General features: G+C 42.3%; 1 protein-coding gene across 11 annotated transcripts in view; it reads left to right on the forward strand.

Annotated features, from left to right (window-relative positions):
- LIMCH1 (LIM and calponin homology domains 1) overlaps positions 1-27,990 on the forward strand; it is a 185,994-nt gene that overhangs the window by 74,233 nt on the left and 83,771 nt on the right. For all 11 annotated transcript variants that reach the window (XM_087736838.1, XM_087736840.1, XM_087736841.1 and 8 more), the window contains one exon: positions 8,047-8,116. In XM_087736838.1, coding sequence (XP_087592964.1) covers positions 8,047-8,116 — 70 coding nt within the window. The remainder of the gene's footprint in view (positions 1-8,046; positions 8,117-27,990) is intronic.

Raw genomic sequence — 27,990 nt, forward strand, 5'->3', positions numbered from 1 at the left:
ATGATTTCTCTGAGAAACAAGTTGGCTGAAAGCTGAAGTGTTAAAAAGTCCTCCCTAAACTTGTTTTGCCAGTCATCTCCAAAATGTGTGCTGGTCAGCAAACCCCAGCTACCAAAAAGGTCAAGCTTTGGGAATGTACCTACATTCTCATTTTGAAAACAGTACTGAAGGACATTGTTTTATGCTTTGTTTCAACCACTATTCCCTCACTGTGTGGTGTCAGACCTTAAATTACCAGTATCTTACTGGAAGGAAGGTAGAAGGAGAAAATAGTGGAAGATTTAAAATCATCCTGTTTTGTTATCTCAAACAATGTTGTCCCATTGATATCTGTTCTCCTAGATGCAGGAGTATGGAAAATAGTACCAATACATTAAAAACAGAACCAAAAACCTCACAAAAACAACACTTCTATTCCAACTTCAACACTTCCACTCTCTGCCCATTTACATAGTAGCTCACCAACCTTGGCATAGCAGAATGTGGTACACAGTGATATAAAGGTTTTGTTTTGTTCTTTAGAAGATGCACATCCACTTGAGGATTTTCTGTGTTTGAAGAACACAGCTGTATAAAAACCTGAGCTAAGTTTGTGCTTAGGAAAACCTGGGCTTGCAACTGGTGGTAATCTGGGGCAAGACTAGGGTCTGACATTTACGTTAGAAGCGAGCAGTGTCTGCCCTTGATGCCTTCACGAGGATGGATATACTTGAGCCCTGATGATTTTTACTGCACAAGAAAAAGGACTGCTTCCTTGGAGGAAAGAGTTAATATCAGACAGGGTCAGCAGGAGCTGGGAGGTACTCAGAGAAGCAATCATTCAAAGTCTCAGTACAACTTGGGACCTGTTAGGCTCCAACCCTTTGTCTGAACCTGCCAGTAGGGACCTTAGTGCCTTCCTTAGACTGATCAGTATAGCTAAGCTGGCCAGACAGATCAGATGTTTGAGGCAGAGGAACTTAATGTGCCATCAGCTAAGTGTGTTTTTTGAGCAAGTGCCTTCAAGGGTCCTCCTGCTGCAAGAATGGGTGATGGCAGTAACTTGTCTAACATGATCTGGGGATAGGGCCTCAAATGTATGTTGTAGCAAGGCTTATGTTGATTGCCTGCCCTCTGTGACTTGGTTCGAAGGTGATATGGATAACTTTTGTAATGAAAGTAAAATGTTGTGAAAATAAAGCACTGAACAATGTGTGTGTGTTTCAGCTGATGTAGAAGCTGATGGGTTCTACGTTGCTCCTGTAACACTTGCCCTGCCACTGTGTTTTCCATACCTTTCTCAGGGATTGCTGCAATACAAATATATTTTTAAAGATTTGATTTAATTTAGTGTCCTAGAACAATCCATTCAGCAGGATTTCTGATGCTTTTTTAAGTTATCAAATTTGTGATTCCAGAAGAATGTGAAATTGTTTTGTCTTTTTTTTGGGGGTGGGAGTAATGTGATGCCATATAAAATTTTCTGAGATAACCATGAGGTTGGACAAGAGATGGTGGAATTGTCCATAGATGCCTACAGCGCAGGTCTCTAGACTTGCTGTGCAGCTAAGTGCAGAAAAAAAAGCTGCTTCTGGTTATGGTCATGTTGACGACTGCCTGATGTCTGACTTTCCTGCTGTCTGCAGTGCACTAGGCAGGACAGTACTTTGCCATGTACTGATTGCCAAGGTTTCTGAATGGTAACCAGTGGGTTTTTTTTACAAAATCTTTTTTTTTGAGTGATACAGCAAAATAACAACAAATGTTTATTAACCGGTCAACAGACACTATTATGGTCAGGTATAGGGCTGGGAGAGTGACAATGCCCAGCGCTATAACTGTAGTGGGGCTGGAAAATGGGGCCAGTGTAGCGGGGCCGGAGGAGGGTTTAGGCTGTAAATGTTTTCTCCTCTGTGAAGTTGGTCACTGGGGTCATGTCTGAGTGTCTTCACCTCAGAATGAGCCAAGGGTTAGGGTTAAGATTAGGATTAGGGGAGGGGCAAAGGCTAGAGCTGTAGATGCAGTGGAGCTGCCAGAGGAAGATGTGCGCTGCAAGTTAAGTAAGGGACAGACAAATAAAGCGGATGTCGTTGTGGGAGCCTACTATAGGCTACCCAGCCAGGATGATGACACTGATGAGTTATTCCTTAAGGAACTAAGGGATGCTTCTAAGTCATCTGCCCTTGTCCTTATGGGGGACTTCAACTTGCCAGATGTCAACTAGGAATACCACACAGCTGCTACAAACAGGTCCAGAAGATTCCTAAACCATCTGGATGATAACTTCTTGGTACAGGTACTAAGGGAACCGACCAGGAAAAGTGCCTTCCTTGATCTATCGCTTATTAACAGAGAGGGTCTCGTGGGTGAAGTGGCGATTGGTGGCTGCCTTGGCCACAGTGACCACGAAGCAGTCAAGTTTAAAATCTATGGTAACAGGAGGAAAACTGCCAGCAATACCTCAACTCTAGATATGAGGAGAGCTGACTTCAGGCTGCTCAGGGAACTACTTAGTAGGGTCCCCTGGGAAAAAGCTTTTGCAGGTGCTGGGGTCCATCAGTGCCGGTCACTTTTTAAGTACCACCTCCTAAGAGCACAGGAGCAGGCAATTCCAAAATGTCAGAAGTCAAGCAAGCGAGGTAGAAGGACGGCTTGGCTGAGTAGGGATCTTCTTCTAGAGCTAAGGTGAAAAAAGAAAGTGTATGGCCAGTGGAAGCATGGTCAGGTGATATGGGTGGACTACAGAGATGCTGTTCGCCGTCATACGGAGGAAATACACATGGCCAAAGCTCAATTAGAGCTGAAGCTGGCCAGTACTGTTAGGGACAATAAAAAGGGCTTTTTAAAATATGTAAATAGCAAAAGGCAGGCCAGAAATAACATTGGTCTGTTACTTGATGAGCATGGTCACCTCACAAACAGGGACAAAGACAAAGCAGAGACGTTTAATGCTTTCTTCGCCTTGGTCTTCAACACCGATGATGGTCTTTAGCTGGGCTAGAGAACCATGACTGCGAGAATGATAAACTCTCAACCAACCCTGAACTTGTGTGGGATTTGCTGCTCCAGCTGCATCCCTATAAGTCAATGGGGCCCGATGGGATTCATCCAAGGGTACTTAAAGAACTGGCCGATGTCATAGCGAGACCTCTCAGTGATTTTTCAATGCTCTTAGGAATCTGGAGAGGTCCCAATTGACTGGAAGCTGGCAAACATTTTCCCAGTCTTCAAGAAGGGCAACAGGGATGACCCTGGTAACTACAGTCCTATCAGTCTCACCTCTGTACCTGGCAAAATTATAGAGAAGATTATTCTGGGAGTTATTGAAAAACACCTGAAAGACAACGCAGTCATTGGTCTCAGCCAGCACGGATTCATGAGGGGAAAGTCCTGCTTAACAAACTTAATTTCTTTCTATGACAAGGTTACTCACCTCGTTGACCAAGGGAAGCCAGTTGATGTAATCTTTTGGGATTTCAGCAAAGCTTTCGATACTGTCTCTCACAGTATCCTCCTGGACAAAATGTCCAGCATACAGCTGGATAAATACATAATGCAATGGGTGAGCAATTGGCTGACGGGTTGGGCTCAAAGTGTTATAGTAAATGGGGTTACATTGGGCAGGCAACCAGTCACTAGCAGGGTTCCGCAGGGATCCATCTTAGGGCCAGTGCTCTTTAATGTCTTCATAAATGACTTGGATGTGGGACTTGAAGGATTACTATCTCTAAGTTTGCCAATGACGCAAAATTGGGAGGAGCTGTTGACACTCTCGAGGGCAGAGAGATCTAGACAAATTAGAGAGCTGGGCAATCACCAACTGTATGAAGTTTAACAAAGGCAAGTGCCAGATTTTGCACCTGGGACATGGCAACCTTGGATGTACATACAGGCTCGGGAACGAGAGGCTGGAGAGCAGCCCCACGGAGAGGGATCTGGGGTTTCTGGTCAATGGCAAGTTGAACATGAGCCACGTATGCCCTGGCAGCCAAGAGGGCCAACCGTGTCCTGGGGTGCATCAAGCACTGCGTTGCCAGCCGGTCGAGGGAGGTGATTGTCCCGCTCTGCTCCGCACTGGTGCAACCTCATCTTGAGTACTGTGTGCAGTTTTGGGCGCCACAGTACAAAAAGCATACGAAGTTGCTAGAGAGTGTCCAGAGGAGAGCCACGAAGATGGTGAAGGGTTTAGAGGGGAAGCTGTACGAGGAGTGGCTGAAGTCACTTGGTCTGTTCAGCCTGGAGAAGAGGAGACTGAGGGGAGACCTCATTGAGGTCTACAGCTTCCTCACAAGGGAAAGAGGAGGGGCAGGCGCTGATCTCTTCTCCCTGATGACCAGTGATAGGACCCGAGGGAATGGCAGGAAGATATGCCAGGGGAGGTTTAGGTTGGACATGAGGAAAAGGTTCTTCACCCAATGGGTGGTGGAGCACTGGAACAGGCTCCCCAGGGAGGTAGTCATGGCACCAAGCCTGACAACATTCAAGAAGCATTTGGACAATGCCCTCAGACATACGGTGTGATTTTTGGGGTTGTCCTATGCAGGGACAGGAGTTGGACTCAATGATCCTTGTGGGTCCCTTCCAACTCAGGACATTCTATGATTCTAAGTTTTCTTCCTTGCAAACTCTTAAACCTGAGACATGGCTGGGGACGTGAGGCCCAGGGCAGCCAAGTTCTTCAGTTAGGGTTGGCAGGGCAAGAAAATATGGGACTGCAGTTGCAGGGGGCCGCCAGGGGAAGGTGTGGGTAAGGAAGTGTTTTCTGCCCTGCAGACTGTTTCCCCTGGGCCGTGGCTGAGGGCCTTGTGCCAGGTCCCCAGTGCAAAATGGTTAGGGTTTTTGTTTGCCCCGTATTTTAACAGAAACCTGCTAGAGCTGATAAAACTTCACATATCAAGACAGATGCTCTGTATGAGTCTAAACAGGCACAGAAAATGTAGCATGTACTGACCTATGTGGGAAGAGGTGTATTCAGTGGCTTTTTCAAGAAGCAGGAACAGATAGTAACTGTGTGACTGAAGGCGACTATTGAGACGCTCTGCATAAACAGTACAGCTTTTCAGCCAGGTTGGTGGTCGAGCAAGCTTAAGCCACTTGATATTTTGGCATCTGGACTGTTGCTCTAGATGAGGCAATAATTCAGAAGCAGCCAGTCTGCTCTGGAAGAAATCTCCCTTTGGCACGTTCTCAAGTGAGCAAGTCCTGGGGGTTTTGCTGCCAGACTGTTTAGAGATGTTTCCAACAGGAGGTAAACATTTTAATAATAGAGACCTTTCTTCCTCAGGCTTTTCCATCTTGCTCCATCCCGTTTCCTCCCTCTTCAGACTCCAAACAGTGATCTAAAATGTTGTTTATTCCCTGCTCCTTTCCTTCCTCTCATTTTATCCTCCCGTATTTCACAGGGAAGCCTGTACAAGCCATTTTGAAGATTTATTTAGAATGGGCTTTGGCATTTGAGGTTTCCAAAGAACAGCAGTGAAGTTGGTGAAGGGTCTAGAGCACAAGTCTTATGAGGAGCGGCTGAGGGAGCTGGGGTTGTTTAGCCTGGAGAAAAGGAGGCTGAGGGGAGACCTTATTGCTCTCTACAACTACCTGAAAGGAGGTTGCAGTGAGGTGGGGGTCGGTCTCTTTTCCCAGGAAACAAGCAAGAGGACGAGAGGAAACGGCCTCAAGTTGTGCTAGGGGAGGTTTAGATTGGATATTAGGAAAAATTTCTTCACCGAAAGGGTTGTCAAGCATTGGAACAGGCTGCCCAGGGAAGTGGTTGAGTCCCCATCCCTGGAAGTATTTAAATATGTGTAGATGTGGTGCTTAGGGACATGGTTTAGTGGTGGACTTGGCAGTGCTAGGTTAATGGTTGGACTTGATGATCTTGAGGGTCTTTTCCAACCTGAACGATACTATGAATAAGACCTCTTTATTTTACTTTCAGTTACTGTCTATGGCTTTTGATCTGACCTGCAATATTGGTTGTAGTGCCTAATGTATTCATGTTTGAGTAATAAAGCAAATGGGATGCTTTAGCTAGTATATCCTTTTTTACCTGAAACAGAATAGGCAGATTGAAGATGGAAATCACAACAGAGCTAGAGTATTTGGAAAGAAGTGCTTTGATGAAAAAAAATAATCTTATGTTGCCTGTTGCAGCAGCTAATTGGAAAATAATAGTTTATAGGGTTGCTGCTGTGCAAGTCTGAAAGGCTTGTGCCTTTTTGGGGAAAAAGAAGTAACGCTTGTTTATCATCTGTGAAATAAAATGATGATTAGAGGAAGTGAGATGTGTGGTTCTTGCCATTCTGTGCAAAGAAGGGGGGGGGGCGCGAAAAGTGAATTGTTTGTATGTAAAAGTGTATTCTTTCATCATTTGTTTTTAGGGAATAATAGTTAGTGTTAGATTCTACCTTAAGCAGAAGGCAGGAATAGCACAGCAATCTGTATGAGCTAGGGTTACAGAGTTTTTGACTGCAAGATCAAGAAAATACCCCCAGCTCCCAAAAAATGTCATTCACATTGGGTTTGTTGCCACTCCTGATTATTGTGGTGTTGGAGATGTGGTGAGCCCAAGTGTGTAATAACACAAGTACAATTTAGGACAGGTCGGACAGAAGCTTTATTAACTATGATCACAGAGAACATTTAGAATAGCATCTCCCCCTCTGCTCCCCTGTTCTCTCCAAGTCATTGCAGAGACACAACCTAAATACTGTTTCAGGGGAAAAAGGAAAGAGGTGAGGAAAAACAATAATTTCAATGTTAACAAAGCCAGGTATCCACCCCTAGGAGGGATGGACTCTTTAATGAGCTTGCTAACTGCCATGGTCCTAAGAAGGAATCAAACAGTAAATAACGCGACAATATGGAGAGATGGCTCTTGGAGGAGCCTATAGGAGTGGCCCATCCCAAGTTATCTTAGCTCCGAAGTGGGCAGTTGGGAACAATCACACACTGTTAGTTTTTAGTTGAAAGGAATGTTCTTTTAGTTAGGATAAACTTCTAAGCCAGACCTCTCAAATCTTAAATATTAATATTTTTACCACCACGACAGGCTGCTAGAAGAGTCAGTTCTTGAATGGAGACAGTGTCAGTACAAAGTGAGATTCCTCTCTTGCATAGTGGGTATTCTAATTTTTAGAGAGTTTTGTATTATCATAGACATCTTTGTTTCTCTTCAAAGATATTGAATTTAAGTGAGTGTCTTGATCTGATGATTTTCTTCCCAATGGATGGGACTGGTTGAATTTTATTCCTTTGGATAAAAGGCATAAGGGTTTTCTCTTGGGGGAAGGGTGGTAAAGAAACAGCGTTTGTTGCAACAGGATTTTATAATTAAAATTCCCCAGTTTTAGAGGCTTGGTCGTTTTTTGGAATGTTCTAACAATGAGCCATATCGGCGCTTCTCATAGCGTGTTCATGGGTGGTGGGGAACTTTGTTTGGGGGAGTTGCTAATCTTTGGACACTGAACAGTGTTCAACTGTGGTATCACTGGCCTAATGACGTTTTCATTAGGTGGGTTTTTTTGGACTCCCTTTCTGTTTGTCTTCTCACATTTACGTTTTATGGGGACCTCTGTTCTCTACAACATATGCAAGGATGGCATTTAATTACAAGTACTGATGCAGAAAAATAGACAGGCCACCCCTAAAGTGTACGCCCTTTCTCACTTTCCTGCAGTGCAGAAACTGCTGGACCGTTCTTCCCAAGCTATGGTGATACCCGGATGCCTTCTAGGTTTCTGCTCTCAGGCCCTTCTAGGCGTGACTTGCCTCTAGGCAATGGAGGCAGACTGATGTGACAGAATTCACCCACAGCCCGTGAAGACTGATGTGATCTAGATACACTTAGGGTATGAAAGAAATATTGTTGTGGTACTCTGCTGTGGATATTTTCCCTCTAGTTTTTCTTAATTTCAATGATGGGTCTTTGGGTACACACATGTGTTCTCAGGAGGGGAGAAAGGGGAACATCTTCCTTTCCAGCCATACGGAAATCCTTATGTGCTGGGGACAAGTGTTGGATAATTTGGGTTTTGTGACTTACCACTCATAAATACTCCTTTCTCGTAACAGGTTGCTGAACGCAATAAAGCCGGGATTGGTAAAAAAGATCAATAGACTACCGACCCCCATTGCAGGTTTGGTGAGTATGTCAAATGGAGAAAAAAATCTTTCAGTGCTGCTTTTTGCACCTTGATTTTATGACTGTGTGATTTAGATAGCAATTATTTTTGTAATTTGAACTCTTCTAACCTACTAAACTTAGACAGTCCCTCTGAAATCTGAACTCTTGGTGTAGTCACCTTAAGACCTTCCAGTCTTTTTTTCGGAAGTGGGCAGTGCTCAAGAGGCACAGTATATTTTTAGAGGAAGAATATCTTCTTGGTTATGTGTCATCTTCCAGTTGTGCTGCTAGCTTTAGAAGGACTGGAATGTATGTGTTAGAAGCCATCACCACAAAAAGATAGCTTTTTGGAAAGAAAGAAAAGTGTACTTGTATATTTTGTCTCATTTTCTCTTTCGCCAAAATACCACAGTCTGCAGATAACATTCATTGCAGGACTATCTAGGGAACTGTTTCATGTTGACTTTAAGGGCAGAGTTAAAGTTGGCCACAATCTGTTATAAGCGAGGAAGACCACAGAGGACATGCTGACAGCCCGTGGGCTCTCAGGAGCGCCGGGTGCTCAGGAGGTCACCTCAAGGGTGGCACAGTCCTGTGCCTGCCATTGGGGAAGAAGGTGGGGGGGTATGAACGGGTGTTGGGTCTAACAGGATTAGCCTCATAGAAATTGTATTGGTTTTTACCTTGAGATGTGGCTGGGAATAAAAGGGCCCCTGAGCATGTGGAAGGTGGCCATCCTCCATTTAGACTAATGATATACTTATATATGTGGTTCCTTTCTGTTCTGGCACTGCTCGCATTGTAATTTAGTTGTGCAAGATTCAGAACGTATTACTTGTTGATATCTGAGGTTAACGTTCCTTTATATAAACTGCATTAAAAAGTTTCAGTGTATTAGAAACCATGTTACATTCATTTTTAAATTGGTTCTGTAATGTAATTACATAGCCTTTGAGGCTGGGTCCTTCAACCTGTAGACTGACAGGCATATTTCTGCATGAATACTGCCTAGTTTTAGGATTTAATTTGTGATCCCCACCACCCTTTCTCTAAAGCTTCCTTGTGTGCCTTTCTTTTGCCTCTAAACCCCATCTAGTTTTATTCCTATGCAGTCCTGTTTGAAAGGAATATTTGATATAAACAGCTGCAAAAGATACCAGCAGTGCAATTTTCTTTTCCTTGGCTCCCTTTCAGGAAAGCCTCAATTTTTGTTATGACTGTTTTAAGAGGATGATATTGAATTACATTGGGTTTTTTTCTTATTCATATGTAAAATCCCAAAGGTAAGGTGGTTGTAGTAGGAGGGACATAGAAAAAGTCATTATGTGTGTGTATTTTTCTCATTCCTTGAGATCAATCTCTCTTGCAAGATGTGTATCTTCAAAGCATTACCAAAAAAGCGGTTTTCAGGCTATTAATGATACAGCTGATCTTTTTTGTGTTGGAAGGTGACTTTTTTTACCTCTGGACTTGTCTCCTCTACTTACCTTTAGTAATTACTCTTCTAAATATTTTTCCTAATAAATAATTAGGCTATTAAAACAGCTCACTGGTGCTTCTGGGTTCTTAAACATCACCAATGGGTGTTTTTATCTACTGTTCTGTGAAGAAATTGCTCCAAACAAAGCCATCCAAATGTCCCCTTGCTTTCGAAGGTGTCTAGTTTCATACCTGCTGACTTTTGTTGCCATTTTTAATTACAGTGGTAAGTGGTTGCTTTAAGGATTGCATGTGAATTTAAATGATCAAGTGTTCTAGTCTGTTACACATATTTATGGTGTATTATTTTACAGGACAGACATCAGGAGTATATTAGAGCGCAGGGTGTATCTTTTTTTCTCTTACCTGTACCATGTCTGTGTGTCTGAAAAAAACCCTAAAATATTGACACTATAGTCCAGAAGCAGTTATACCTCTTAGTTAGCTGACCGCATGTGAAGGACATTCCTTTCTTTCTTGCCAATTTTTCTTTATTATCTTAGCCTTGGTTGGCTTCACATAGTATATAGGTACTTCTTTCCAGTTATTTCACCCCAGTGAGTGTGATTTCCTCCAGTACACGTAGAAATGCTGTGAAAGCTTCAGTACCTTTTCTGCCTTGTGTGAGATCCATGCTTTTGAACTCCTAGATACTACTTCTGCCTAAAAAGTGTAACTTAATCATTCTAACAAAATTAAGTAATTAATCAATTTATTCCCGATAGCAGATAAAAAAAGTATTTAGATCACTAGTAGAGACAATAGGTAGGTTTTCTTTTTTACAGAGATGGAGCTAAAACTTATGAGTAATTATGAAGTACTCAAAGTGCCTTTTGTCTCATTTTTAACCTCCAGAGACACAAACAGTCATATATTATGTAGCTGTACAAAATGTCTGCTTGAGTGTAATTCTCCAGATGATACTCTATTTTTCTCCTTTGTTATTGTAAGGACAAATGAAGAAGTATGCTTTATTGAAGGAAAGTAACAGTAATCTTGAAGCCTGTATTGGAGACATGCTGAGATGTTCATCTGGGAGTATTATCAGGTGTAAAAATTTGGCGTATATTTCATGTTTGAGTGATTTCTCATAACACTGCTGTGAAGTATTATGTATAACTGGTCTAGTGTCAACAGATTGAATTCTTCAAACTCTTCCTGGTGTTTAAAGCTAGATGAATCTGCAGTTACTCTGAAATTCTTACCAGTGACTTGCCCATGTGGTTTAAGAGGGAATGGCTTATTTGCAGATCTTTTGTATACCAGAACACCAATCATGTAAGCAAAATTTATTGGTTATAGTGTTGTAGTGTTAAAGTAAGGACTCGAGGACCTGCACACCACCGTACTAAGTGCAGGCCATATAAATACACAAAGATGATCTTTGTCTTGTTGCAAGTCTAAGTCAGGATGTGGATTGTATGCAGCAGTACATATAGAATTACATATGTTCAGCTTGGCAGGCTTGTTTGTAATTTGCTTTGATCTCCAGAAGTGTCGACTGCTTCTGTTATCACAGCAGAAATGATACATTGCCTTAATGAAATAAAACGTAGGACCAACAGTTTGGTATTCAGACTTACAGTGAGTATTAAATTTGATGAAATGCTTTCTCATTCCTGTTCAGTATTCATGAATCCAGAAAGCTAATGCTCCCACGAAAAAGCAAATTCACAAAACATTCAAAGAACATGTTAAACCTAGGTAGGAATAACAGGCTTTGCTGGAAGAGCCGTATTGCCAGAAGAAGTTTTCTCATGTGAGAAATCAATACTGAACATCTTTGTTTTAAGACTGTCAGCTTTCCAGAAGCATCATTTCATGTATTTAATTGTGCAAGGCTGGGAAAGTATTTTGGCTGTGTTATTAATTAAAAGACCATCTGAAGCTGAAGAAGTCTTACAAAGATGGATTATTAGAGTACAGTGAATATAATTAATATGTAAGTCATTTTTACAAAACCAGCAATTTTTTCAGTGAGTTGCTGTTGATTTCTTTCATTTTGTATGACGTTCACAGTGGGCACAACTAATTTTTAAGGTTTCTACTAATTGCAATTTTGTACAGCTATGTCTTATTATATATTTAATTCTATAGAAGTAAAAAATTCCAGCATCATCATAGATAAGCTTTGCTTTATAATGCTAACCACTGTATGTTGACTACCTTTTTCCCTTAAAAAAAATTTCTTCTTTTTGCTTCCCATCCCTGAATAATGTCACTCTGTGAGGAAAAAAAAAGGTTTCTGCCTTATCTTTTGGTTGACAGAGTTTAGGAGAGTTTATAGCATTACTTCAGTTCCTTGAACAATCCCCACAGGAGCTCAGACACTTACTTCAGAGGCTGTGTGAAAGAATCTCACATATAATAGTAGGAAGTAGTCAAGACAGAGTTGGAGGGCTGAACTTTAGCTTGGATCTTGGCTCATGTTTCAGCACTACTGAATAAAAATCTGTTTACTGTGGCATCCAGTTTTCAGCTTGTGTACTGTCCTCATCTTTGTGACATTTGTATGATTTAGCAGTGGAAAAAATAGCTCTGCAAAAGTCACCTGGTTGCATTCTTATTGCACCAAGACGAACAGAACTGTAACGCACTGTTTAAAAAGGCTTGTTCCTTTGAAAACAAGGTATTTTTTTTCTGTCATTATTTTCCTAGGAAGTTTCTCTTGGCAAAGTGTTCTCTGGGAACTTGCTATGAACTTTATTAAGAATAGCTACCTGTCTGCTGGTGCTGGTAATTTGTTCTTATGCTGTACTGTTGCATAAATTCCAGTACTTTTTTGATGTCATATGATGTCCCAAAGAAATTTCAGCACTGTATTAACTTTCAGGAGTTTGTGCTTCTAATTAAGCTCAGCAAATGAGCTCTTTTTTCTTCATGCAGATATGAACCTGAAAATAAAATAACAAGACCCAAATATAGTGTAGTATGTTTCACAGTGTTAAAAATAATTAGAGAAGATAGAGAAATACATGGAACTTTAACTGATATGCATTATTTTTATCACTCTTTCCACTCGTACTTCAGTGTTACTATACTTCCCCCCCCCCCCCTTAAAAATTATCTTCTCATTCTTCCTTTTAATTTCTCACTCTCCGTTTAATTCTTTGTAGCACTTTCTGGGAACAGCCTGCTCCTATTGTAATATCTAGATTCATAATACATCATAATGTCTGTTTCCTTATTTCATACTTCTTTTTGCTGCTGGACGAATTCATTTGCCAGCACAATTGTATCCATAAAAAAGTCTTGCTGTTTAAGTTGTGGTACATGTGAAGTAAACAGAAGCAAAATTTCCTAACTGTCTAAAAACAGTAAGTTCTTGGCACTCACATCCCAAAAGCATTTTTGTGAATGTTGATGGAAAGCAAAGTGTCAACATCATAGCAAAATGCTGTGCAAACCATTCTGCCATGGTTTCCGTGGATCTTCAGTGCTAAATAGTAATTGGCTTCTCTACACCTCCTGTGCCTGCCTGCAGTTCTGATTATCTGAATATTTGACTAAAACAAAACTTAGGGTCTGGTCAGTGGTTTGGAGCAGCACTGTGTACTTTGGCTCATCACATACTATGATATATATTGAATCCCTTCACTAAAACAATAGTTTTCTCAAAAAAAAAAAAAAATGTGCATCGTTGTGTCCTTGTGTGCTTGTGTTGTTTGGGGTTTTTTTATCCCCCAAGCTTTCTAGACTCTGCCTTCGAATTAATTTTTTACTTAGATTTTCCTGCCTATTTGTTTTGGTGTCATCTGAGCCAGACAGAGCTACCTTATAAAATTCCTGTTTAATGACTTTAGCCATATGCTGTACTCACAAACACTTCTAAGTTTCATGAAGAATACAAAAGTAAACTAACAGGTGTTTCTTAACCAGGCTGTTTGTAAACAGAATCTGTGTGGAACAATTAGTCTGTGTGGAAACATTAGTCTGTGTGGAATACGTTGTAGTTAATTCATGGCAGAAGAGGAAAACAGCCATCAATTCAAATTTGGCAGGAAGCATAGAGGAAGCAGCATTGATGGGGGAAAAAATGAGATGCAAACCAATAAAAACTAAAACTTTACATTGAAATTCATCTGGTTTTTTTAGACTGGATTGAAGGTTTTTATTGCTCCCAATTAACCATGCAAATGCTGTCCAGAAAGGATTGCTGTTCTCCCATTTAGAGAAAAACTAGTGCGTCAAATGGAAAACTGGCATCTCATTTAGTATTTTATTGGTTGAAATGAATGTGCTTGCTATGATGTTGGGTTTGCCTCCAAAACTCTCATACTTTTGATGCTGGAAACTAATCATCGATCTGACAGTAGCATATGTGCTGGAGATGCATTCCACTGCTGCACTTGGGTTCAGCTTGTGTAGCCCAGGCTTCCAAGTTTGATCTTTAACCTGAGGTATGGATGTAAGAGAGGCTGAAATAATAGGACATTAATAAAATACATGAACCATCAAAAAAACCCAAGACAGGTAAATGACCTCACCTTGTTTATTTGCTTTTGATGGTCTGAGCTGTGTTTAGCTATAAAGTGCACCCTCAGAGAAGTGTGAGTTCAGCCAGCTCCTAGTAGTCTTCATGTTCATCAGCCCACTCTGGCCCATGAGCTGTCCTTGACATCCCTGAGCAGTCCCTTCTGTCCTCAGCTACCAGCTGGAGTGGTGTGTTTATGATGGCTGGAGGTGAAACTTGAAGTGAGTGACACCTTGTTTGCTTCTGAATTGGCCACTATTGATCCCTCGCAGGTTTCCGTGTGCTTCCTGCACTGCTGGCCCCAGCCAGTGCTCAGCCAGGGCTTCTGCAGACCAGCCTCGTTGCTGGCCTTAAAGTCCCTTCTTCTGGATGCTTCCTTGGCTGCAGTGCTTACAGTGCACTCAATAAGCTAACCTGTTTGTTGACTGGGACCACTACTCGTCATGCTAAGGATACCGTCCCTTTCTGCCAGTGCCCAGGAATTTGTCCCTTGTTACAAGCTGAAGTCTCTCGTTTAGCACCCAGAGCGCCCTGAACAGTTTCCTTGTTGGGTCAGGATGGCACCAGCCAAGATGGGTAAAGGTTTTTAGGACACATATGAAGGACGGCTGTGAAGCACAGCTGCTGTGGACAGATGCAAATGTTGTCATGTCGTTGAGGCCTGTTCCCGAACTAGACTGGTTAGGATTCAAAGGTGCAGCAGTTTCAGTCAGCTTAAGCTGTGCCCTGAGCGTGCTGCGCTCTGCCGCTGAGAATGTCATGACTTGGTTTGGCCAAATGCTAATAATACGTGTAAGCTCTTTGTGGCAAGGATCATCTGCTCGTCTGTTTTTGTCTAACGCCTCACCCCATGAGTCCTGCTCCGTGGCCAGGACTCCTAGACAGTATGTTAATACAAATAATAAATAACACTTACAAAAATATCACAGGCATTCCTGTGTCATTCACAGTCTGTTTTTAGACTGCTCTCCCAACTTGAGTCTTCAACCATGGCTTTAATCAATAGGTTTGTAATTAGCTTTATTCACACTGAATAATTTAAAATGTTAATATGCAAATTCAGAGGTAAGGAAAACCTTTTCTCAGTTAAAACCCAGAGAGGATGGTCACTGCAGAGGATCTCGTTTTTGATTTTTTTTTTGTTTTGTTTTACACAGAGACTGTTTTATTGCCCAGCCTTGAGAAGGGAAAGCCAACTACCACACTTTAGAAAGAAGTGCTTCCTTAGAAGCAAAGAGTCTACCTGCTTTGGGGCTGTCAAGTGATTTCACAAAGATGTTATTTATAAAACTATATAGGTAAAGGCTTAGTGTAATGATCGTTTACTTTTCTTTTTTGGACATAGGAGGTTTAATAATGTGAAGGATTCCAGGGATAACATTTGAAAATGGCAAAAAGAAAAACATTGCTGCTGCTGAAGGCCTAATGCTAGGCAGCTGAAATGTGAACTTGCCCTTATCATAGCATTAACCTTTACTATAAATGACAGAGTCTTTCCTTGGGTTGGGGAGGGCAGCTGGCTTCCAGGAGGAGCTCATTTTGTACCCGTGCAAAATGCAGGTTGCCCACTGGATTAATTTTTGGATTTGTTTTCAGATCTTAAATTGTCCTTCTATAAGTTCAGCCATGAGTTGCATTATGTTGATTTACTGACTCTGGTTGATTGAGTATTTCAGAAACGGCAAGCTTTTGAAGAACAATCTCTAAGTATCTGTAAGTATCAGAAAAAATGGTAGTTTAACAAATAAAATGCCATTCACTATGTAGCTTAGGGCTGCACTACATGAAGTAAAGAATCCAGTGCCTTCCTCAAGCTGTTGTCTTAGAAACGAAAGCCTCCTGAGCAGAATGACTTAAACTCTTCAGGACAAAGCCCACTGTTGAAGCTTATGACTTCTCTTAATAGCTGGGCAAATGCCATGTGCTCTGGAGGTGTGTACCATCTTCAGGAGTTTTCAGTGGAGGGGTTGGATGCCCTGAGCCTGCGAATGTGTCGCCTGTGACCTGTGTTAGAGATAGATCCGGGCACCTGCAATCTTTGCGTAACTTCTGTTGCAAAATCGATTAGTTTGCCAAGCAGGATACAAAAAGAAGCACCGAGCTGGTGTGCTGCATGTGTACAGGACAGCCACATAAAATAAGCAAAGCTGCGACTATGCGTGTCTTGAGGCTAAAAGAAGTATCAGCTTTTGTCCTTAACAAGAAAAACTAGACCTGAGGCTATGGTTATTTTCAGCTGTTCTAAAGTTGACTTTCCTACACCCTCTGCTATGCCAGCACTGGCACTCCTATGGCTATTAGCTGGAGTGGGCAACTGATCTGGCTGAAAAATACCCTTTTCCTTCACTTTATAGCGTGCAGCTGCACGGGCAGAAGGGAAGGAACAGGCTTGCTGTGTTGGCGGACGAAGGTGTCATTCAATCAGTTTAAAGTAGTTGCAAAGCTGCAGCTAGGGAGTTTAAACTTAGATGCAATCCTTAAGTTATTGGCCAAAATCAAAGGACACAGGGACCTGGGAAAGTCTCATCCCGAAATCCCCATTTTAAAGGTTGTCTGTGTTTAAAACTATACTTAGTAGCACTCTCACTCCCTAATTCTGGAAAGCCTTTCACAGGTTGGAGTCTGTAGGTCTGCACTATAAATACCATCTCTAATCCTCAACTGTCTTTTTCAGTGACATGTAGCCTCTACTGTAGGGAACAGCTAGATGCCAGTATTTATTTGAGAGAGTGAGAGCTAAATTCAGTGTAAACGGGGTTGACTGGAGTAAGAATATTTGCTGTATTTGCTGCTACCCTGCATTCTCACAGCATCCAAGAGGCAATTGCTGCTGCCCATAAAATCCACGTGATACGGTCTGGAGAATGTTAATAACCGGATAACAGTAGCACTGGAGATGTGAAAGGGGAGGGTACCTTCCCAAGAGCTCTTAACCTGACCAGTCCCCGGGAGGCAAGTGGGAACAAAAGTTTCCGCAGTGTGGTCAAACGGACAGATCTGCCACCTCAAAATGGGCCAGGGAGGCTCAAGCTTCCTATTACCTCTTCCTCTTGTGAAAAGGGGGCAAGCGTGAGTTAGCAACAGTCTGTTGTGACCTTAGGCTGAAGATGGTGGCAGAAGAATGCTGTCTCTAATCCCCTTCTTGGCTGTGAATCAACTCGGTGAAGTCTGTTGCAGTTTACGTCTGCTAGCAACTGTTCGTACTGTTTCTATGCTAAAAACCTTTCCAGGCGCTGTAAGTGGATTTCTGTCAGATGATGTGCATGTCACTAGCAGGAGCCTACGTGCTGAATGCAGATGATGGAACGTGTCTCACTCCAAAGATCCCATTGCAGTTGTTTCCCTGGCTTAAAGCAAACAGGCAAAAAGGCAAACTAGTGGAAAGCTAGTGTGTTAAAGATCTGTGTGCAGTGACTTCTTTGGTTTTAGAGCCCAGTGAAATTCTGCAGTCTGGTGCTGTGGTCAAGAGTTCATAGAGGCTGAAATATCTGACACTGAAGTCTCCTTGCCTTCTGCATTCCTCAGTGCTCCTGGATGAAAGCCACTCGCTTCCTGCTTGGCACGGTACTTCCCAATTGTAATGTGCTTCCTCTTAAATGTCCAGAGGTCTAATGATACTATTGTAAACCTGTTAAAATTAATGCTGCAGAGGAAGCAGCTTAGTTAATTGCTTGTGCAAAAATACGGTGGTAGGCTGAACTATCTGACTGGGGGACATCAAAGCCATTAACTATTAACCTTTTAAAAGCTGAATAGCCTCGTGATACTACATGGAAATCTGTCCCACAGCTTAGTATTACACATTCGTTTCTGGATAGGCAATATAACTAACAGTCTAGAAAATTAACACTGCAGTACAGAGATAATCGTCAGCTATTTGAAGTGGTGTCCTTCTGTTAAAGTCCTTTCTATTGCCACTTCTTTGTTTGCTTCTGCCTCCTCATCTTCATGCGGGAAGCACTGTTACTCAGATGGAGAACGTCTCTTTCTGTTCGGGGCAATAGTGTGCGCTGATTTATTACTGTGAAACCTGTGAAAGTCTTTTCAGACTTTTCAAGAGACAGTATTGAACTTGCTAAATGTGTGCGTGCATCCAAGTGTGTACTGAGTTCAGCTCAGCTTTTTTCAGTCCATTCTGTATGCTCCTTCATCACCTCGGCTTTTCTCTTTGAATTGTACTAGTTCTCATGCACAATTTAAAATCAAGCTTGTGTTTCCCCATGAGGCCGATGGTAAACATCACGCTTTTCCCCCCCTTTCTTTTCCTTTATAGTCGTAATGTTGGTATTACTTGCTCTCCTTTTACTGCAAGAGCTAGAGAGACGTTACTCGGCGTGTTGCAGAACTGTATGGGTGTGTTGGGAGGCATGTTGGACTGAGTGCCAGATGGGAGTCTCGTCCTTGCACCTGTTGTGGGGCAACAAACTTCAGGCCTTAAACTGATAGCCCGGGCTGCTGGTGCGCTCCTAGCTTCTTGCCTTTTATAACTCTTGGGGCGGTTGGGTGCTGTGCAGCTTGGCTGCACAGCCAACAAATCCCATGGGTGTTTCCAAACATTCCTGGATGTTTCTAATACCTTCTCTTAACGAAAGCTGCCTTGTCGCTGTTGTCCTTTGAATACCATTTCTAGTTTGGTTGGAAGGAGGCTTGCTGTTTTTTCCAAAACCAATCCTATCTTTACCACGCCTGCCTAGCAACAGCATTAGGGATCTTAGAGCTAATGCCTGGCGTTGGCTGAATGCATGAGTTGCCAGTAGGTCTTTGCATCCTCATCTTTGGATTCAAGCTCCGATCATGCAGTCGTAGAGGTTCCTGTGAAGCTGCTTGGTGAGCGCCTTCAGGGAGAAGCTGCAGGCCTGATTGCCCGGTGACAGGCACAAGGAGATGGAGCCCAGCAGCCACAACTGTAAAAGCTCAAGTGTCAGTGGGACGTATACTTAACCATGTAAGCAGCAGTGAGTCTTTGGCTGACTACGGGGGGAATCCAAGGTCATTTTGTCAACTAGAGAGGGCTGAACTGTGAAGCAGCTCTGTTTCCTTGGCCAGCAGTGCGTGGATCAGGAATGCTGGTCAGTGGTTTTTGGTTTTAACCTTTCTGTCCTTCCCACCTCCTGTCTCCTCCTGCCCCGCAGCCCATGGGGCTCTTGAGCCTGGTTTTCAGTCCAAAGCTGGCAGGCCTGCTAAGGCCTGATAAGAAGTGTGACGTTTATGTATTAATTTCTGGAGTTACAGGGATCAGCCACAAAGTATTAGCACCGCTGTACAGTGTATCTCCTGTTATTTAAAAGGGAGGATGGTGAATAGGTTCAGTTATTTGAGGTTTCAAGTAATCCAGGGCAATTTTCAGTGTAATTAATACATGTCAGGAATTTGACCCTTGTTGGGATAACAAGAAGTTCTGGATAACTGAGGCGATACTGTAAACAAGTCGTGAAAGTTGTGCCAGAAAACTGTCTGCACAGGTCAGTAGCACAAGCTAATAAAATCTCTCAACTTCTGATCTAGAAGAACAATTTATACAGCTTTTACTTGACATATGCAGAAGTAGAAAAAACCCTTTCTTTTGTACAATTATCGGATGTTTTCTTTCATTAAGTTTCTCCTGTTACCACTAAAGAGGTCAGACAGTAGTTGCTTCTTAAACCATAACAACTGCTTGAAAAGCATAACTTGAAATGCCCTGAGTGCGACATGCATCGAACACAGACACCCTGTTTTGCTGTGCTGTTTATTTTCAAAGAAAATACAAGCAAATTAAAAAAAAAATAATCAAAAACTACTGCTACAGGCTTGATACTATGTATTGGAAACAGTGTATATTCTGACATTTCAAAAAACAAACTATGAACCAATGCAGGAATTGCATCAGTCATTGGCAAAACTAGTTGCAAACTGGTAAATCAAACGGAATGGTCCTCAGAAAGCACTGTCAGAGCTTCTATAAAAGCCTATAAAGAGGCAAAGAGAAGTAAGTAGTAAATAAATATATGTTGTGCACCGAAAGAACACATAAAATTTGTTACTAAAGTCAATGTTTAGTAACAGACTTAAGTAAAAAAGAAACATGACAAAGTTTGTCATAGGAGCCTGGGTTTGGTTTTGTTCTGGGTTCTTTGAGAAACAGAGCCAGGCTAGCTTGATCTTCCTTCTTAGTGTGCACACCTGTATTTTATTTTCACAGTGCTGAATAGTGGCTGGGTGGAATCTGATATGTCAATGGACTAGGATTTTAGACAAGGAAGAAGCAAGATAATTACATGCTCTCGGAGAAGTGTTGCAGTCAAACAAAAATTTGAGTAAGCAAGGCATTACCTGAATTATAGTAGAATGGGCGATACTTTATCTTCAGCAATACCACACCAGTTGTTACTTGTTCTTTCATTCTGTCTAAAACAACCAAAAGAGCAAAAGTCAATCCAATATTATGATTAGTTTGAAGGGAGTTTAGGAGCTGTATCTTCAGATATGCCTGGCCTCAATTTCTGAGCATCTCACGTCTTTGAATGATACAGTCAGCAATGATCAAAATCCGTTTTCCTGCAAAGTAAGTGTCAAGCTTACTGTGGTATGAGTCTCTGCCTTCAGAAGTTTGTAATTAAGAAACAACACTTAGATGCGGTTAGAAAGGAAACAGAGAAACAGGTTACTTGTCAGCACAGTGGTATCAGCAAACCTGGGATCTAACTGCCGTTGGCTCTTTGTAGGCATAACTGTAATGCAGAATTTTGGGGGGGATAATGGAGTAGTTCTAGTGAAATTTAGAGGAGGCTACTCGTAAGCATGAGGACTGTGCATGAGAAAATACAAAATCCAAAATCTGCCTAGAGTCAGCACCTACAGTATTAGCCTAAGTTGGCTACTTCCCAGGGGTGTTTGAGACCTTAAATGCTCTTTAGTCCTTACCCTCTGGTTGATCAGAGATTAATCACTTGCTTTTTTAAATACTGTTACCCAATCTCTTGAGCCACCCAATCCTGATTAAAATTTACTTTCTAAAATATGATCTTAGAGAACTGAAACTCCTTGGATTCCAGACTTCTACATATTTTTTTTAAGAACCGTGAGTTCTTGGTGTTCTCGTAGTACTTGCATCAAAAACTCTTGCAGTTAGTTTATCTTCCCAAGAGTAGTTCACCTTGCTTAGTCTATTTTTTTTTTTTTGACTGAAATTTGATGGGCAATATTAGAAATCCAGCACTTAAGCCTGCGTACAAACTAGTATATATGCAAATTGCAGACCAAGAACTTCAAAGATTGTGGTCAGTATTCTCCATCACAGATTCCAGAAGATTTGTTCTCTTTGTATAACAGTATACAAATATTCTTGTCCTTTATAACTTTACAATACAAGTTGGAGGAATAGAAGTGCCAAACTGAGGTTAGGAAGTGGGTGGGAAGTAAATAAGAGGAAAAACGGTCAACTGCTCTATTCAGGATAATGGAAGGTGGAGTTTGGGATATGCCAGAGAATGGAAAACCCTGGATAACCTCCATGTGGTGGGTGTGGGCAACTCACTGAACAGCGGGCTTGGGTTCGGCAGCAGCATCTATCACCCTGGCTCAGCACAGACACAGGACAGCTCTTGCAGGAGAGCCACTTGACGCCAGCGCCTTTCCCATTTGGGGGCAAGTGGCCCAAAGGCATGAGATCAGCTTAGCAGTGCAGCATAGCACACTTAGGGATTTCCAGGTAGCCAAAACTCGGCACTGGTGAGGCCGCACCTCGAGTACTGTGTTCAGTTTTGGGCCCCTCACTGCAAGAAGGACATGGAGGTGCTGGAGCGTGTCCAGAGAAGGGCAATGAAGCTGGTGAAGGGTCTAGAGCACAAGTCTTACGAGGAGCAGCTGAGGGAGCTGGGGTGGTTTAGTTTGGAGGAGGCTGAGGGGAGACCTTATTGCTCTCTACAACTGCCTGAAAGGAGGTTGTAGCGAGGTGGGGGTCGGTCTCTTCTCCCTAGTGATAAGGGATAGGACAAGAGGAAATGGCCTCATGCTGCACCAGGGGAAGTTTAGGTTGGATATTAAGAAAAAATTCTTCACTGAGAGGGTAGTCAGGCCTGGAACAGGCTGCCCAGGGAAGTGGTTGACTCTCCATCCCTGGAGGTACTTAAAAGACAGGTAGACATGGTGCTTAAGGACATGGTTTAGTGGTGGACTTGGCAGTGCTAGGTTAATGGTTGGACTCAATGATCTTAAGGGTCTTTTCCAACCTTAATAATTCTATGATTCTATGAAAAAGCCCCACAAAGTAGACGCTGCTTATGTGCTAGCTGACTCTGCAGGCTCTGTGCAGTCATACGCAGAGCATGCGGCATGCTGAAGCCCCTGTGCAGCTCTGGGCTGGCGGTCATGTGCATGCACAGGCACAAAGAAAGTGTGTGCCCAGGGCCTGGTGCCTCCTGGGTGGCTGGGCTCCCTGTGCTGCAGTTTGGGCAGCGTTCCCGCATCACCTAAGGAGGTTGCATAGCTCTGTAGCCCCTGTATTTGGATGAGGCTACATCGGCTGACCTTATAAACTGCAGGTAGCTCTTAGTAGGGTCTCCAGATTTAAGGGGTGATTAGCTTCAGCACAATGCTGAGCCTCAGCTGGGTCCATGCATTCAAGCAAAGGCAGTATGGCGTCTGATGAATATTCTCCAGTTGCTAGGAAGGGCAGTGTAGAGGTGCTTGCCAAAGCCAATAAGTCCCGCTGGCCTTGAGCTGATTTTGGGTAGCCATGTGTAACATTTGCGTTCTCCAGAAATCTGTGTCTGCGGGAGTGGTTTGGAGACGTGAGCTGGCTGCGGACTGGGGCTCTGCAGTGATTTGAATCAGCTAAATTGCTGGCGGCTTCTTGTTGGCTCTGGAGCTAGTACAGCTGCTTTTATGGCCCGTGAAGTCTGGCCTAATAATCTTGCTGGACTCTGCTGGTTCTGTTGTGTAGATACACCTCTCTGATCAACCAGCTGAACTTCAAGTCCCTCTGTTGAGGAAAGGAAAAAATCATATTTGCTTTAAATTTACCCTTTTCCTTTATACGCTCTGATCGGCTAAGTTTTACTCTCATCAGCTAATGTGGCTTTAAATTGCAAAGGTTTTCAGAAGTAGCGGGTGAGGATTTGGAAGCTTGTTGTTTGAGGGTGCACGAACATCTCTGCTACCTTTACTTGTGACTGTTCTGAGCAGGAACCACTGGTTAAATTTAAGTTGGCTATTCTGCATAGTCCATCTAGGTTTGCAGCTACCATAGCTTCATGAATAATTGTGCCAGTTCCTGAATTATATCTGGGGAATGCTTTACTGATGGTTGAAAAGGGACGGAAAAGAAATCACTGCCAGACTGTTGGGTAGCTCATCTTGCTGTGAATATTTACCATAAAAAAACCACAAAACTGGAGATATTAAAGATGACTGACAGTTATGGCCATGCTACCTAGACACCAAATTTATGGTTTCAAATCTGAGAAACAAACAACAGATACACAGATTGGGTGTTGTGGTATTTAGTAATTTAGGCAGTTACACTATATATGGTCACAGTTAAGAATGGGCGCTGATTTTACTTAGCACAGATAGTTTGGTTGTCTGTAAAATGCACTTGCATCAAATTGAAAGTTATTGATCTTTTCTACACCTTCCTTTTCCTCACTGAAATCATTCTAGACATCTAAATGTGAAAGCTTTCTATTTATTTTTTTTTACTGGAAGTAAAAACAATAATGTAGATTTTCCAAGTGGAACGTACTGGAAGTTAATTCAGTACAAAGAGCCAATTAAAAAAAAATAGCGTTTTTTGGACAGCTTCTTTTAGAAGTATTTGCAAGGAAACCCCAACCTGTACATTAAAGAAGTCCAGTATGTTTTATGTAATGTTGGCATGAAAATGCAAAGGCGGGGGGGGGGGGATGTATGTCAGGTATCATGTAACAGCAGCAAAGAGATTTCTGATGTTTATCAGACCTTGAACACCACAGATTATTAAAACATATTCCTTGGCAATAAAGAGTAGATGTTTAATTTGAAAGGAGAAATGGAATTCGTTGCTTTTTTTGCTGAGGTCACGAACTGAGCAGGAATGAGTCCTCCTTGGCGGTTTCTCTATTTTGCTGTTTGCCTTGGGGAATAGAGATTTGGTCTGATTTTAACAGCTACTGCCAGGCCCCCGGCCCCCACAGGCAGCTTTCTTGCATCTTCTGAGGCCCACCTACAGCAGTTGTACTTGGACATTGGGACGCAGAGGCCCTCCAGCAGCTCCGGCTCCATAGTATCCTGATCCTTGCATAGCGGATTGCCGTCTTTGCTGAGAGAAGTCCGAGTATTGGCCAACTCTTACTATTTTTTGGCTTTAAATGGAAGATAGCTTTGTGTAATATACCAAGCAAAAGAGAACATACACCATAAAAGAAAGGGGCAAGAAAGTAAAGTCGTGTTAGTAGTGAGTAGCTGCTGCAATTAGAAGCGTTATGAGGCTGCCAGGCGGTGGTCACACATTGACTTTCAGAGGTTTCATGTCAAATTGCTTTTAATTTTAGGTACCAATTTCTTTTGTACCTTTACATTTTCAAACCTTAAAAATAAACTCTACAAAATTTCAGCTGTTCTATGGCCCTGGATGTTCAAAGTTTTGCACTTAGCTAGTTCAATACAGCTGGATGCAGCAAAACTCCAAATGAGATTCATCATGCACATATTTTCATAAAAATCCTGTATTTTCTGGGATTATACAACTTCAATGAAATCTGCTTCTGTGCCTGAATAGGAAGATAGCTGATAAATGACCAGGGGAAGGTAAGAAATGAGGCTATAACTTCAGTAAAGCTTTGTGTCTCTGATTAATTAGGTTTTGTGTATCAGAAAAGCATCGTGTGTAAATCTCACTATTGCTCATTTCCAGTTACCTTCTTTTGTCCTTGCCATCTGCTTTGGATGTAGTGAGAGAGGAAAACTAGAAACAGTCTGTAGTGATCACGGCTTGAGAAGTGTTTTTTCAGATAGTCATCTCTGAATGTGCATGCAGGTACACTGGTTATGCTTTAAGTTACCTATACTGGTTTATAATAGAATATGCTGGTCAGGTAATCAGTTACCCTCAGACACACCTTTTCAGGTGGAGAGGCTCATGATGCACAGGATTTTTCCTCAGGTTCTTCTCTGCTAGCCCCACTCCACCCCAAGGGTCCTGTGCCAAGTTGCATCGACAGTTCCCTGGAGCCTGGTCCCTTGAATAGTCAACACTGCTCTTCCTGGAAAACGAAGTTATTTTCTCTACAGTCGAGTCAAAATATAGAAAGCAGGCATTGGGTAACAGTGCCCTGCAATATCAAATATGATCAAAGGGATCCCATGAAGCTTTGAATCTGTGGGCAGAGAAGGAAGGCAGGGTATGTGAAAAAAGGTAGTATCTTTTAGTAGACCTGCTAATGTAATTAAGGAAAACATGGAATAATTTTTAGCACGTAAATCTGCTATGCATAGGTAATATTCTTTACCACCATAGTACAATATCTTAGCAGGAACACATAAATAGCTTTTTAAAAGCATCTGTTGTGCCATGGCTTAACACACGATTGCCCTGACAGCAGTCAGGAAAGGCAAAGGTTTGTTCAGCAGTGTTTGGTTGTAGTTGATGGCTGTAACTAACACGTAAAGGGCTTATCTGTGTTGGGGCTTAAGCTATTTGCAGTGTTCCTTTGGATTCCCCCAGGGCTGTACTTTTTGGCTATATCACTCAGGAGGTAATTCAACTTTATTCATCTATGAATCTCCCCCTTTTTTTTTCTTTTTTAAATGCAGGGTGATAAGCTTTAACAGTACGTGTAGTGAAAAAAATGTACTCTCCCATATTTAATGCTCAGGTTAGTTTCTTTGATGGTCCCATTGCTTGAACACCCCTGACTTATAGACTGGTTTTGTTCTCGCAATATCTGCTGTAGTAGTTCTTATAATTTTATAATTCTAGATTTAAAGTTTAGGTATTTTTTTTTTTACTTTAAGCAGTTTGTTTGGGATAGCTGCCTTTTGAGATCTTCTAAATCCATAGTCAGATTGTGTACTTTCCGTAACACTTTATCGTGTCCTGATAATTACACACAAATAAACCAAACTTAGAAAACAGCATGTTCTCCTTAGTTGTGAATTTCTTGCCTGTTTTTATATTGTGCTGTAGAGCTCAGTTGTGGGGGCAGCGGCTACGGGGATGGGCTGAGAACGGAGAGTGTCCAGTTTCCCCAAGAGGACGTCCTGAGGGAAGTGGTGTAGCACTAGCTGTGGTTTCAGGGTTCCTTGAAATCTGTGTTTAGGTTAGTGATACTCCCAGCACTCATAATGTGAGTGCAAATAAAGGTCAAATCAGTCTTCGTGACCTTTTTTCCCCTCTTTCAGATAGCTCAACTCTTGCCAGGAGGATGGGTAAGAAGGGGTAGATGCCACAGATTCTGAGCTCCAGTTGCACTGAGAACATTGCTGTTGCGATGTTTCTTTCCTTCTTGTCTTTTTTGTAGCTGTTTCCCCAACCTGTTCTGCGGTAAGTTTTGTACAGACTCACTTCATAGCCCAACCAACAAGGCAGAGCAAGGTAAATAACAGTCCTTTCCATCACAGGACAAGGAACCATGCTTTGGTTTTTTGATGGTGCCTCTCCTGTCCTTGTGTTTATACCCATCTGACTCTGGATTTGCAAGGTGAATTCCCAGCAGCTTCTAGGAGTACTTGCATAGTAAAGTAAAAGTAAAGTAAAAGTAAAGTACTCACATACTTTACTGTATGTGAGCTTGTTTTTAACCCTGCTTTTGGTGAGCTTTATTCATCAAAAATGTGAAAAGTGGGTAACAGAAGAAGTCGTGAAGCTGAGGCCCCAACCTTCACAAGCCAAGTGCTGTCATCTGGTACTAAAAAGCTGCAGAGAAGGGATGGAAATGTTGTCCTCTTCCTTGGCCATAGCATGGCTGTTACCATAGCATATGGCATCAGATAGGCACCCCCTCTCCAGATCTGACATCTGGCTGACATCTGGCTGTGATTTCATCAGCATGGGAGCCAGTGAATAGCCTGGAAATGCTTTGGGCTTTTTTCCCTGCCTATGTTCTGTCTTCATTGCTGTAAACAAAGCCATCTTACTCAGGGTGTATCTCGGGTTTGGCAAATGGGAGGGAGTGCTGATCATCTGATTGCTCTCTCCCCCAAAGACAGGGATGTTGACTGAGCCCCCATTTGTTCAAATGTTTTATTTGTGCCTTCAGGGATAATGACCTGATGCAGCAAGGAGAAATATCGGGACCTACTTAACTAGTGAAGTCATAGGGTCAGCCTTGTGCTCATGCTGTGTGCACCCCTCCCTCCCCCCGTGGTTTGCTTTGCCTGTTGAGTTGAAGGCTGCTCTTGCTCATGTCCTTTCGTGTGGTCCCCTCCCATTATTTTCTTCTTTCGTTCCCTGTTCTCCTTTCCTGTCCACAGTGTCTCTTCCCTCCTTTTACATCATACCATGCTGCAGGGATTTTAAGCTCATTTTTAAAATTTGCAGAAATAAGATACATCATCCATTCTGTACCCAGCGTGAAATTTTCACTACCTGCCCAGGACCTCCAGTGCCATTTTATATTCTGATCTCTGTGCATTTGCCTTTCATTATACGCAATATGGCCATTCCTCTTTGAGGATTTTAGTTACAACCATCATACAAACGATAGTAATACACTGCATTGCATAAGAGGCTTATAAATGTGGTTGAAATTTGTTACAGGGCACAGATCTTAAAAAGCAAATAATCTGATGGTGAAGGACAGATATAGGAAAATGTCAAAGACAATTTGAGTAGTGCTGCTGTGCTTCTGATTTTCTGAAGGAATTGCAAGCTTTCAATTTTAAACATTGTGCTTGTTGATATCTGGAGGACAAGTGTACTCACAATTTGATTTGCATAACACATTTAATTCATTTTGGGCTTGTTTTTTAGAGCGCCCCC

This window comes from Nipponia nippon, unplaced genomic scaffold (assembly GCF_047370975.1).
Source record: "Nipponia nippon isolate SJK-2023a ecotype South Korea unplaced genomic scaffold, ASM4737097v1 scaffold_6, whole genome shotgun sequence".
Taxonomy (NCBI): Eukaryota; Metazoa; Chordata; class Aves; order Pelecaniformes; family Threskiornithidae; genus Nipponia; species Nipponia nippon.